Consider the following 14,225-nt stretch of genomic DNA (forward strand, 5'->3'; position numbering starts at 1 on the left):
AAATACTGCCACTCTTTTGTTAAATATTTATTTTAGGGTCCTTTGTATACAAAGGTTATGAACATCGGTCATCTAACAGTGTACTCTATGTGATTCTATTTCTGTCTTTAGTGAGATGCATATACAGCAGTATACATTGCCATGTAAATCAAATTAATAGACGTTATTTCAAAATTGTATTTATTAACCTTTATTAAAGAGTAAGTAGCGGGGTTCTGAAAAATATGGCGTTATACTTCCCCACTGGTTGCTACAACTGTTTAAATAACGTACCTGTACTTCTTTTCATTGTTAACATCCTGACTTTTTACACTTAAAAGTATGTTTCATAGCTCTTTTTAAAATGTATGCTGTAGTGCACTGGGGTTTGAGATCTGTCCTCTAAATCACTGCAGGAAGTAAAAAAAAAGAAAAAAAAAAGTGCTTTTCTGTTCCGTACCACATCATGGATCGTTATTGCTGTGTTACCCGTTTGATAATGTGGGCAATAATGCTTCCACTATCAGTGCACTAGAGCGGACATTTTGAAAAGAGCTTGAAACAGACTTTAAAGTTATAAGTGTAAAAAGTTGTCGGGATGTTAACAATGAAAAGAAAAAATTACAGGTACGTTATTTAAACAGTTGTAACAACATGTGGGGACGTGTAATGCTATATTTTTCGGAACCCCGCTACTTAGTCTTTAATTCCAAATGAGATTAAATTGGCCACTATTACGGCAGACAAAAATGACACACATGCATTCACAAATTTAAGCAATTGCACAGGTCAACATGAAGTTAACAACTTTACTTCAAACTTTACACCCTAAAAGCTTAATGCATTGATATTGCATAGGTCCAGATTGACTAATTTGCTTCAAAACTATAGTGCATAGGCTGTAATAGGGGTACTTGGTATCTACCAGACCGAGGTCAATTCTGATTCTAATTACAATTACAGCAGATTTATTTACAGTTACAATTATGCACTAAAAAGAAACAAACAACTCCACACATTAACATGTTTACTCTATTTATTCTAAATAACCAAGTAATATATTACTTTTGTTTTTAGTTTTTCAAAAAATAGGGTCACCAGAAGTGGTTGAGAATACAAAAATAATGCATGCGTAATTTAACTTAAATCAATCAATTATATGGTATAATTATGATTACAATTATGCAGGTGTGCCAAGGTTTGTATCTGGTATCTACCTGCTGACAGACCCCTTGAAGCACTATACTATGTTACAGGCTCAATACACCTGTTAAAAGATTTGTTTACTTGACGAAAAAGAAATAATTCAATCACAACATATGGAACCATTGTATAACCCATGGCCCAATTCAGTCAAAGTTCCATATATCAGAGGACATAACCCAGCAACAGGTTTTTTTTTTCCCTTCAGGTATCATGTTAAATATAAGAAACTAAGTCAAGTCAACCTAGTTTCTCACTGTTTTACTTTAGAATTCCTATTGAGTGTTAGGGATGATATTATATTAAATACACACTCACTTTTAACTGAAGTCCAGTGAGCTTCTGTAGAAGAGCCTTTTAAAGCTTTCATAGAATTGAAATGCAAACTCTCTTTTCTCTGTTTTAGCTGATGCCTTAACTGCTGTGCTGACAAAGATCAATCGGATGGATATTGTGACCTTGCTGGAAGGCCCAATATTTGATTATGGTAACATTTCAGGCACAAGAAGTTTTGCAGATGATAGCGCTGTTTTCCTGGATCAGGCTGATGGTAAAGTTTAGCCCCATCTAGCTGAACTCTTATCTATCCTTCTAAACCTCTAAAACTAATCTACCTTGTAGAATTGTAGAATGTAGTCAACTTTACAGCTAATCTGTCATTTTGACCTCGAGGTGAAAAGGGCACTCTCCTCCCCCCTCAAAATGTCACAAGAAGTAGTATCTTACTTGAACACAATCAAAATCCCTGATTCTTCCAGGACCAATTATTCACATTCTTTGACAGGATCCTTTTTATAGTAAAAAAAATAAATAAATAAAAACCTGTCAAGTCTATTTTCAGAATACAGGTTTGTTTTGATAGCAGATAAGACACCATCAGAGCATGATGCTTTTTTATGGTTTGGTTCCATAATAGTTATGTTTATATGTATTTGTTTCTGAATGCATATCTTTATAACCTGGCAAACAACCTTTTAAGGGTTTTTTTTTGTAAATAAATGTAAACAGTAGTTTTTGATCTGTTTTGGATAAAGTTAATAAATTGAACCCTGCATATATACATAGAAACATTGATTATGAAAACCAAAATGCTTTCTAAACGCTTCATTGGCATGATGTTGCTTCATTGCTTTCAGCAGATTTTTCCTTCCTTACTTCACAGAAACCTGTTCAATGCTTTTTTTTTCCTCTAGCTTGGTAAAGAGGGAAAGTCTGCTAGTTATGTAGCTTTGGTATTGTCTTGTACTGCCTTTCTCCTTTTTCTCTGAACCCTCCTAGTACTTCCTCTGCAAAACCAGACCACCTCCACCTTCCTCTCACGCTGTAAACTTTCCCAATACTCCCTTCTTCCTGCCTAAGGATCCAGCTTCTCTCCTCTGCGCTACATACTGTTCTTCAGTATGACTCAACTTGCAGTCTTACTCATCACAAATTGACCCAAACCCATAGTTAAGGATGTCATCTCAATCATTTTAAGTATTTTCTTTTGCATTTTTTCCTTTTTCTTTCTCCAGTGTGTTTATTTGTTCCCTTTTCACCCACTACCCCTAGATCTCCCAAATCCCCACCTTGTTCACCTCAGTCACAGCATTCCAATCAGTCTTTTGTTTGTGAGGTTTACATTTAGACCTTCTTTTTTCTGTCTCTCCATTCCTTTCCCATTCACTTTTATTTACTTACATTTTAGAATTTGTCACTAAACCTCAACGGGTTAACAGATATATACTGTGAAACATGAATTAACTGGTCACCAAATAAACTGAATATTTGTGAAAATCATTACTAGATTTAATGTCAGATGACAGTTAACACCATTTTTACTGTCCTCTCAAGTACATTTTTGCCATAGTTTCTGCTTGCTGCAGTGCAGTTTGGCATTTCCAAAAAATGTACATAGACATGTCAGAACTTAAAAATAAAAAAGATATGGCCATTTAATCATCAATTTATCATGTGCCCAATAGTTAGTGACTGTAATGTATTTGAATTTTAAAAAGTAGACATTTCTAATGCTGGACACTTCTAGATTCTAGTAAATTGTATTACTATTGCTAATATGTCAAATATAAAAGAAATATTTAAAAGATACCAAAGTTATGTCCTGCTCATATTGTGTACAAGATTAAGCAACCTAACATTATCCATTCCATCTGATTATATTCATTTCACATGTGGTTCCTGTGATTTAATGCTCCATGTCAGTCCAACTATGTTATCTTACCCAGGTTACTGCGACATCCAAAGGGAACTTCAGACTCCCACTGAGCTGAATTATGTGCCCCCCACCCCTCTCCGGAAAGATGATTTTTTTAGAGATATGTGTAGCGTAGACTCTCCTTTTAGAACTCCCAGTAGACCCAGCAATCTTTCATTGTCTCTGGAATCACAAAGCTGCTCTACTGCTGGTAAGCCGCCCGTAGTTGCTGCAGAAGATACTTCCTTGGGAGATCGGCGGTTTGATGGCTCAGACGTGCCTTGTCAAGAAAGAGACAAATCTGTCACTGATCAGGATGAGGACCATAAAGACAGATCAGATGATCACGAAGAGGACAATGAAGATCCAGGAGTCGCCAAAATGCACAGCACATTTTTGGAGAGACTGCAGCAAGAGGATGACGAGCCCCAATCAGTGGAATCGGACATGGCTCGACCCGTTCTAGTTTACTCGGAGGAAGAAGGCAGTGGGTCTGGTTCTGAGGAGGAGGAGGAGGAGGAGGAGGAGGAGATGGAGATGATAGAAACAAAAATGAAGTCTCTTCTGCAAGACCTGAGACTGGAGGAAGGTGAAGAGGGTGAGGAGATGACAGAGGAGAAAGTGCAGTCTATTTTAAAACCAGTGCAACAATCAGAAAAAGAAATGTCTTCAATTCCAGGTTGGAACAACGAGTCGTCAAGTGTACATGTGGAGCCCCCAACTCCGGGTCGCAGTTTAAGCTCTGACTTGCTAGATCGACAGGAAAGCAGGTAGAAACTCCTTTTCTGAATTAAGTGGGTTTTTATTGTTTTTTATTCATAAAGCACACTTGCTGGTTGTTGAAACCTATTGGTTGTAGTTGAGTGAGCTTATTTAAAACAGCAGACTGTTCATTGGTCTCAGAGATAAGCCATCGAGAAATATAAAGACACATTTAAAGTTTTTTTCATCCAGAAACATTAGACAACCAACCATAACACTATAGAATAAGAATACCCTCCCAGTCTTTTCTTACACGTGTTGTTTTTTTGACCAACATTTTGTAGTGTAGAACAGTTTTAGTCAATTTTATAGATTCAATATTTGTACACCCCCGAGTAATAACCTGTGTGATAAATTTCTATTCAATTTCACAGCCAAGAGCAGTCCAGTGACTCCATGACCTCATCCTCTAATGGACACACAGGGAAGCTCAAGCAGAATGGCGAGCGTGCGGACCTGTCCTCCCCACTGTCAGTGACTACACCTGTGGTGCAGGAACCTGCTAATGGAGTGAAAGGTCCGATCCAGAGAGAAGCACAGAAGCAGAAAGTGCCGAAGGGTTCAGTGCGAATTGAAGAGCACACGGGGCTGAGCTACCCCAGATGCCAAGAAGAGACGACAAAGCCTATTGTGGAAGAGCCAGTGACACCCTCGTCTGTCAGTGGTAAACGAACAAGCTGGGACTCACCAGAAGATGACAAACCAGGACCAAGCACAAAGGAGGAAGTCACTCTGATATCCAAGCACAAAGTGCAGGTAATGCTTTGTGTTAACATATTCTAATCTGATATTTTAAATATATTTGAACTTAAGATGATCACAAATATTACCTAGACTGTCTAGAAATCCACCGGTTTTGCATCCAGTCCTTTTTTCTTTTTCTTGTATAACATAACAGGTACTTCTATCTACATTTCTGGAACATTCCATTTCTTACCAATTTAATATCCTATTATTTGTGTTTAATATCTTATTATTTGTGTTTTGTGTAATTATTTATTGCAGTTTCTGCTTTGATCACTATTTTCTAGGCTAACTAACTATTGTCCTATTCAGCTTCTGAAAATACTCCTTACTGAATTGCTGAAGTGACATGTTTTTTTAGAAATGATTACTAGGGGTGTGCAACTATCATGTGTGCCCTCTCTACAAGTTAGTAAATGGAAGATCTCTATAAAAAATAACTGTGTCATTGGGAACAGAAAGTACGGATCAGTTTTTAAACCACCTCACCTCAGAAGCTTTTAGTAGCAGAGCACTTGGCTAAAGAGGGACATTTTTGCTATTAAAATTGGCCAGGTAAAATGACACAACAACAAAAAAATAAAGAATTGTGGATAGTAAGATCATTTTATTAACTCATATTTGTATGTGTTTGAAATAAATGCAGTATATACATATTTGTTAGAACCAGGTAGCAAAGAAATGCAAGATATTTTCCACCATGTAATGATGGGATTGCAGCATTCAAAGAGGAGTAAATGAGTCATTAGTTTTTCTATGCAGTTCTTTTCCCCTGTGAACCACCTTACATTTAGTGCTGATGTCTATCATTGTACAGTAAGCACAGAGAGTGCCTTAAACACGTTTTATTCATGTGTTGCGATAAAACATTTAAAATGGGTTCATTCAATTTCTGATAGTGTGTCAGGTTTGAAAGTCATGGAGCCACTGATTTCCTCACTGGCTTTGAAAGAGGTGACTCAGAGGATGAAAAATACATTGCATTAAAATCAACTGCAAATTTGCATAGTGGCTCTAGCTTACTTTCTTAATACATTATTATTGCCGGGTTTAAAGTTTGTATTCTTGTGTTTGATATGGGTATACAATATACAGCTGTCGATTTTGTGCAGGTTGCTAAGGATTTGTGTCTAAAATGTGTATTTTCATTTCATTTTAATCTTGTTTTCTTTATTTTCAACTGAATAATGATATTAAAGGTAGGCACAAATAATCAAGCAGGTCAACTCAACATGAATTTCCTCATATTATTTTTGTTTATCTCAGTAACAAGGTAAGAGATATACAACCCTGGGACAAACATATCAAACTTCATTCATATTCCATGTAACAAAGAGCATCTCCTCCCCCCTGTCAAGATGTATATTCATTTGGTAATAAAATATGCTGCAATACATTTATCAGGCGCATAGGGATAGTGAATCGAGCTCGGATGAAGAACAGACTGTCACCACCAGAGTTATCCGGAGACGGGTGATTTTAAAGGTATCCAGTGGCTCTAGCGAGCGTGGTGCCCCTTGCCTTGGTGTGGACTCCTTTGCGTTCTGCTGTGCTGTTGTGTTTATTGCTCTCAAGTAGTGCTCTCATTGCTGTGGTTTTGGCTGGTTGTGACCTCTGGCATGTTTTTGATTCTAATTAGTTTGATGTATATCCATTGTACTTTTCAGCTATGATGCATCTTGCTTTCAGGACGATTTATTTATTTTTTCTTCAATATTCTGATGATGAAAACAAAGCCGTGCTAAATCAATTTCATACAACCCAGTGATTTGCTGGTTTACCCATTTTCATACCTCTTACTAGCATTAGTAACATAATATATAGCACGCCTATCATTTTAGCTCAAGAGATTTTGGTTAGCTGCTTTTCTATTTTATTTGGGATATGCAGATTTTACAACTATAACACTATAGATTCAAAGTTGCTGCTTTTCACTTGTACACAATAACTGTGCTACATGTCTAGCTGCAATCAGACTGTGACCTACAGCACAGGAGATTATTAGGTACCAGTAGTATAACATTTTAATGTAATAATAAGAGGTAAGAAAATTGATTTAATAGTTTCACACATTCAATTGTGTTCCTCAGTATCTGACAAAAGTATAGCTTTCTGCATCCCCTTGTTATGTTTTTATTACTATTATCATCCTCTTTGGTTAATAAAGCATGCTTTTTATATATGTTTTCTTGTTTCTGTTGCATACTGAAAAGGAAACAAATGCTTCAGCCCTTTTGTTTTAGGTTATTTCGACAGTTTCTGTCAGTTGTACAGTCTTCGAAAATGTGACTATATAATGTGTCCAGGAGCTTTGCATGTCATGTTCATACTAGGGATGTGCAGAAGTGCTGTGGTTGGCATCGCTTTTTATGATGCTTTCAATTGCCTTTAATTCAAAGGTAAACAGTAACTTAATGGTTTAATAATCTAACCTTTTTTTCCTCACTAAGAAAATTTCGCAAGTTCACAAGTTTGCTGTAGATATTATTTTTAGTTTTACAGACTTTATTTAGCGCATGTATCCTGCCACCTCACTGAAAATCCACTTCCTGTCCAACTATTTGCACACTACCTGTCCCCATATATTACAGTGAAAGGAGTATCTGTTATCATAATACCAGCAGCACAGTAAGGGAAAGCAAAGTGGGGTGGCAAGTTAAATGGGCTACTGTCAAAGTTCAAATAACCTCTGGAATACTGGAGAACTTGAGATAATACTACTATGCTGATGAGAGGTAAGAAAGTGGGTTTGGTTATTAATCCATGGATTACTTAAAAATAACAACTCAAAGTATCGTAAATGTTTTCTTCATGGCCCTTGTTTTTTTTTTTAAGTCTGTGAAATTTACAAGGAAATTATAAAGACACTTAGCAACTGTGTGCTGGTGGAAAAATGAATCTCTAATCAAACTGTAGGATGCCATCTATTGTCAATGACAATGGAACCCTTCTGTGAGTAGCAGTGGAGGTCTGAGAATCATTTGATTATTCCACCAGGTTCATTTGCCCCATTGTTTTGTCTTTATAACCACCTTGTATGTTAAATGATAGGAATGTTGCTTGAATAAATGTAGGATTGCCACCTTCTGCAAAGACCAAGTCAGGGTATTGTATTATATTGTGAAGATGTGTCACGTGTGATTAGCATGAGTTGTAGACTGCAGCAGTCAAGAGTCTGTTTTCTTTCATTTTTCAGGTATTGCCATATTTATTTGAAAACAAAGTTGTACCCCTTCAATGTCAGGACCTGAAAAAAGAAAGAAAGAAAAAAGACATTGAATACAAGTCATTTGACTTTTAAAACAAAAACTAATTTTACTCAAAAAACTTTCATGAGAAGATGCCAGCACCAAAAAAACAGGCAGAAAAGAGAACCATACAGAACTAACTTTCTGTGTAGTTTAGATACCGATTAGAAAAGGTAAACTACTGGGGTGTAACAGCAGTTGTATTTGGAACTTCCATTTCAATTCAGTTTTTTCAGGTATTCATTTTCTAATTACAACTGTGCAAACTGCATGTTTAACAAAAACAGACAGGTGGTGAGCCTAATAAGGATAACTGGGCATGATGATGGACATTCAAGTCATATATGAAGTAGCCAAACCTATTTTTATCTCAAAGAGTATTGCTTTACACATCTTCATCACTATGTTCTTTAGGGAGAGCAAGCAAAAAACATTCCTGGTGAATCAGTCACAGAAGAACAGTTCACAGATGAAGACGGCAACATCATAACGAGAAAAGTAATGCTTGGCCAAAGACGTTTTCTGTTTTGTGTTCATATTATTTACTTCTTCTTTTGTAAAAATACAAAGCACTGTCCACTTGTGAATGTATCCCTTTTAATAGATCATCAGGAAAGTAATCAGACGTGTGGTTACTGCAGAGGACAGAGAACTTGAAAAAGGGAGAAAGGAACGAGACTACAAAGAAACGCTAAACATAGAGGAGGAGGACTATTCTAAATACTCAGAAACCCAAACTACACAGCCGGAGGTTGGCAGCTATTCAGCAAACAGACAACAGTGTCTGCATTTAGGCTAGAGGATTCTGACTTGTTCTCTTTTTATCAGAATCTTTGTGCCATTTCGAGTTTGCTGTGGTTATCCTCACTTTGCACAATAAGAAAATATATGCTGATGCAAGCACTGCCTTCTGATCTCTTTAGAGATTCAACTGCTAATCCAATTCCATCAAGGCTTCAAACATTAGGGAAGATAAGACTTATATTATATAAAACATTGATGGGGATAAGTGATACAGGAGACGTATTCACTAAACTATCATGCCTTGAATCCTGAGTTTTGTGGTCTCATGCCAACAAGTTACCACTACCTTCTCTGCAGTTTAGCATCTTGAGAGAGGCCCAGGCCAGAATGACACTGGGCGTTCTGGTCAGGATTCAGGTCTGCTCGTAGTTAGAGCCACTGTCCCGCATCTGTCATGAAACTGACATTGACAAAAAATATATTTTAAACAATAAGAATAATAAAAAAAAACAAAAAAAAACTGGCTATTATTTGTTGAGGGTGCTATTTTTTAGTTGTCACTCCCAATTGAAAAGTTATTCAGCAAATTTAATTCTGAAACCATTGCACAGCATATATTGTCTGCTTTGGGTGACTTTTTTAGGGGTGACTGTTCGTTGGGCATTTAGGCCCATATTTTATTCCCCAGGTATATGATTGGAGCACAGTATTTATTTGATGTGCCAATAAGGTCTGAAGTTCCACATGAAGTCTAATCTTGTATCTCCTGCCGTGTGTATTGCTAACTTGCACTGCTCATTAAAGGACTTCTTCTGTTGTACTTAAGTGCTTGTTGTGGTGCTCTTTTGTAATGTCAATTTTAACTTCTGGTTCTGCTTTGGTATTTACAAAAGCAGGTTGAATTATTGCACACTTACCCTACAACACTCTTCTACTTCCCTCAGGTGGCTGTTGCATCCCTGTCCTTCAATGTAATTTACATCACAGAAAAGAGGAACCACGAGACAGACGTATCTAACGTTTGTATGTCTCTTTTACAGCAGGGTGAAGGACACAAGATTAAAGTGAAAAAAGAAGTCCGACATGTAGAGAAAAAGATCCATTCATAATGTTCACTGTGCTCCCTAAAGGTAGGTTCACAGTATACCTTACAAACTGTTCTATAACCTTTTCCATGAAACACCAAACCGAACTGTTCATTAAAATTGCCTAAATCAAGTGGCATTAGGAATTGGAGTTCAGTGTATGTCATTCAAGCATGGTTTGAATACTGTTGGTGCCAAGTTGCCTCCCCACAGCAAGCGCTGCAATAGCCTTTGCACTTCCGTCGGGTTAAGCAGGAGTGAAGGTTGGGTATAGTTCACCTCACCATGCTCAAGCGACCTGTACAGCTTAGGACTTCCCAGGATGGCTCTGTAGCTCAGTAACATCTGTTGCTTATAAAATAACAGCTGGTTTCCCTAGTATAAGGCCTGCTTTAGGCGGACATTCGTTTGAATTCTGAGCACCAGGCAGTTCAAGCTTTCTTCAAAAACATCAGCAAATAGAAAATCCTTCTATTAAGCTTCCTATTTTTTGTCAACTGCTGACATCCTGCAGTCACAGCTATTCAAACAGATCTCATTTCTTGCTCGGTGCGAGTGAATGAAGAGCTGAGTACGTTCTGCAGCACCACAGTTACAAGGATTGCTCCTGTTCATATGTCCACTGACGTCCTGTGAAGTGCGTATACTATCTCTGGGGCTGTTTGTCTGCCAAACACTAATCAGTCCATACCGTATGTAACATACACTTTGCTCATGGTAGAGATATCTCCAAAACGGCTGAATGAATTTCTTTCATAATGCATTAAACGCCCTTGATGTAAAGGTGGCTATGGGGAACCCCCTCAATAGGCTTTATTATTCTGTCACTTTTATTTGTATTAATTATATTCACAACGGTTCCCACCTGTTAAAGTACACAGAGCTAACAAAACAGTTCCAGTAAATCTGATCTAATCTGGATTGCCATCTCTTCGTAGGTCTCACATTTTCCTGTGTAAAATACACACATTATGATAAATGTGTATTTGATTTTTTAATGGTATTTTTTTAAGCTATTAAAGAACAAAGTACCGATTCCTCCTGTCAGATATTTCAAAGCTGCATATATATTTACCTCTATGTACTTTAAACATGCATGAATTCAAAATTAGATTTATCCGTAACATGAAAAAGTAGATCATGTCCACTGTATGCACCGGTAAAAATGAAACCAAGTGTCTTCACGACTGAAAGCACATCAAACAGGCAGGGCACCTCTATACACCCCCATATTATGATTCACTCAGTAACTTGTGCTAAAGAAAGTCCTTAGCCAGTACCATCACAAGTGGATGAGTGGTTCTCTAGGTAAATGCAAATCTAAAGTGAGAAGTACCCATTGCACAGCATCCCCTATGCCCTATGGGGCACAATAAAGGAATTGATGTTGTGCATTGCTAGACCAAATGTCAGTATCTGCCTTCTATTCTGCTAACTATTTTAAGCACAGAGCCTTGTTTCATAATGCAGCAACATGCAAACACAGCTAAAAACAACATACGTAAAGAAGATTAGATATTCTTTCCCATTGTACTGCTAATCCTTTTAATGACCTGTTTAGTCAGAGCTATTGTCATGGACTTGCATTACTTTAAATGTGTTGGCTAGTTAGCTCAGAGCATTAAACCCTTTTGGAAAAGGCTAGAAGATAAATAAATGATTCATACAAAAGATAGATGGCTGACCCCGAGCTGAGCTGATTTCTGACCACTTAACAGCTGTGCTACTATGAGAACACAACATCCAGTAAACAGCTTGCAATTCAGTAAACACAACTACACTGGTGGCTAAAAGCTGGCATATAAATCAACAGGCTTGTATGTAAGTAACAGTATATAACCAAGATGAAGAAAACATTTAGGCAGTTGGCTCATTTGTCATTTGGGGGGGGGGGGGAGTTAAGATCTGTAATATATGCACACATTGGTGCATTGTGACTATGTTGATGTTAAAAACAGGGACCTCCCCCGCCCCCAGTTACTAATGGTATGGTCCTTCAATACTCATTTACTTGTGCTGTCGTTAATCGTACTGCTGCTTTCTCCTTCATCTCTCAGCTTCTCCCAATGGGGAGAGAAACTGCTGCATTAACCACAATATTCACATCACTATGTTGCAAAATACATTTCCGTTTGGGAGATCAAAAAATTTGTTAAAGTGTTTATCATTACCAACTGGGGATACATATCCACCCATATGCTGAGTACATGTGAGTAAGTGTCTGGATATATAGTGTATGATGGTACTTGAACGTATGTCACATACATTTTTATATGTGCATGCTGTGGATGTAGGTCATGTTGGTCTATCTTTTAATGACCCCTAATTTTGTAATTGAAGCGGGAGTGGGGGGGGGGGGGGGTGGTTGGTATGCTACTACAATATATTTTCATCTATATTCTCTATTCTCTTATTTTTTATTTTAGGTACACATACTGTATCAGAATCCTGGGCAGAGAATACTGGAAATAAAACCTGATGATCTAAGAAATCACCACAATACAGTGTGTCTGCTGCTTCCACACATTAACGCATGGTTTTTCGCAAGAGGACATTTTGATTTAGCATGAGCATGGAAACTCACTTTCTTTCAATGAACTGGAGCATTATAATTAATAACATGATGTGCCATGGTGTTAAAAATACTCTCTTTTCAGTTGAAATGGTGTCAATCAAAAATGAAAACAACAAAATAAAACAAGAACATTTACTGTGACCAAAAGATGGCACAAAAGAAAACAGATGGGTGATATAGGAGGGACTCTTTTTTGAATCACCAACTACAACTACTGCACTCGCCTTATATCTTTCTTGGACCCATAATGTCAGGGTGAAAAATTCAGTTTGTTTCTTTTTAACAAAAATGATCAGTGATTTTGCTGTATATAAATTACACTGTGTAAATTCTACAATAAGTAGCTCACATATTACGAAGGCACTGACTTAAAAGAACATTACAAGTGCTTTGAAATGAAATGGCAATGTTGTAGTGGGTCCACTTTTACAGAAAAAAAAAGGTTTGAGTGTAACTTTACAGATTCTTGTATAATTATTAGCAGGTATAATGTTTGTAAATGAAAAAAATGAAAAAATAGGCTTGATTTTAACAGAAGAAAATGTTTTCTTTACAATCTGCAGCAACTTTCAATAATTCCCCAAATGGGAATACCTGTAGTTCTGTGAAAACTTTTCTTCAGAGTACTAATATTTTGATGCATGCGATTCACCTTATTTTAATTACAATTTTTCTAAGTTTGAAAACTCTATAATAATAAATAGGAATAACAACACATTTTATCAGTGTAAACAAATAGCCCTAACATGTGTCACTGTCTGCAGTTTTTTTAAGAAAAATACCCTAGACATTGATTATCCAACACGCAAAACAAGGAGGTGGCTAGGGGCACTTAATTTTACTTGCTTAAAGAAAGGATAACTGCTTGCAAATGAATAAAACGAAGTGCTGCTTTGGCAGGCACAGGCTTGAAATCTATGAAAGAAAAATGATCCGAATGTATATGTGAGTAGACTGGCACGCTGTAAAATTATAATTGTATCATGTGTATTGGCTATAAGGTGTAGAATCTTTCTATAAGCCGATCATTAGTTATCATTCTAGCAGTGTAATAATAGGTTTTAAAGGCTGCTGTGGTTAAAAAGGGGGCATTTTTATTTGGGTTTTGGTGAAATATTTCCTTTTGTTGATTCTGTTCATATGAGGACACCTAAGGCATTTGTTGATAGTAGCGCTAATAACATATGTATTGGAAAATAAAAAAAACATCAAACACTGGATGATCTAGTTGATTATTTAAGCATAAAATAAATTGTCTTTAAACTCTGGGATTGTGTGTTCTTTTAGATGTAAGACACTGTATACAAAATGTGAATCTTGCCTTGTTTTATGATGTATATCACTTTACTAACGTCATGAAAGCATTGTTCATGTCTTATTCCTGAAGAAAACACAACATGATACACCTTTGATCAGCATACGCAGTTTGATCAGGGTGAGAAAAGTGAGCTTACCTACTGTACAGTAAGATCCAGGAGTGTGGCCTTTACACACCCTTGGGGCCGCACGATCCTCTTACCACACGGCTCAGTTCTAAGAAGTTGAATTCTTGGATTTCATTTGTAATTTTGAATAATAAGTCTGCCTGCTTTCTTTCATTACCTAATGAAGCATCCCAGTAGGGCGGGTATGTATGTAGGGATTGCAGATTGACCCTTGGGGAGCTGCATGCAACCCACAAGACAGGTTAC

General features: G+C 37.0%; 1 protein-coding gene across 37 annotated transcripts in view; it reads left to right on the forward strand.

Annotated features, from left to right (window-relative positions):
* LOC117418032 (ankyrin-3-like) overlaps positions 1 to 13,802 on the forward strand; it is a 217,274-nt gene extending 203,472 nt beyond the window's left edge. For 26 of the 37 annotated variants that reach the window (XM_059035820.1, XM_059035818.1, XM_059035830.1 and 23 more), the window contains 8 exons: positions 1,589 to 1,732; positions 3,408 to 4,146; positions 4,513 to 4,894; positions 6,287 to 6,367; positions 8,545 to 8,628; positions 8,735 to 8,881; positions 9,915 to 10,004; positions 12,386 to 13,802. In XM_059035820.1, coding sequence (XP_058891803.1) covers positions 1,589 to 1,732; positions 3,408 to 4,146; positions 4,513 to 4,894; positions 6,287 to 6,367; positions 8,545 to 8,628; positions 8,735 to 8,881; positions 9,915 to 9,983 — 1,646 coding nt within the window. In that variant the 3' untranslated portion in view covers positions 9,984 to 10,004; positions 12,386 to 13,802. The other 11 variants (XM_059035835.1, XM_059035848.1, XM_059035849.1 and 8 more) reach the window with 8 other exon arrangements.
* Positions 13,803 to 14,225: the final 423 nt, after the last annotated feature.

The sequence above is a fragment of the Acipenser ruthenus genome, chromosome 13 (genome assembly GCF_902713425.1).
Source record: "Acipenser ruthenus chromosome 13, fAciRut3.2 maternal haplotype, whole genome shotgun sequence".
Classification (NCBI taxonomy): domain Eukaryota; kingdom Metazoa; phylum Chordata; class Actinopteri; order Acipenseriformes; family Acipenseridae; genus Acipenser; species Acipenser ruthenus.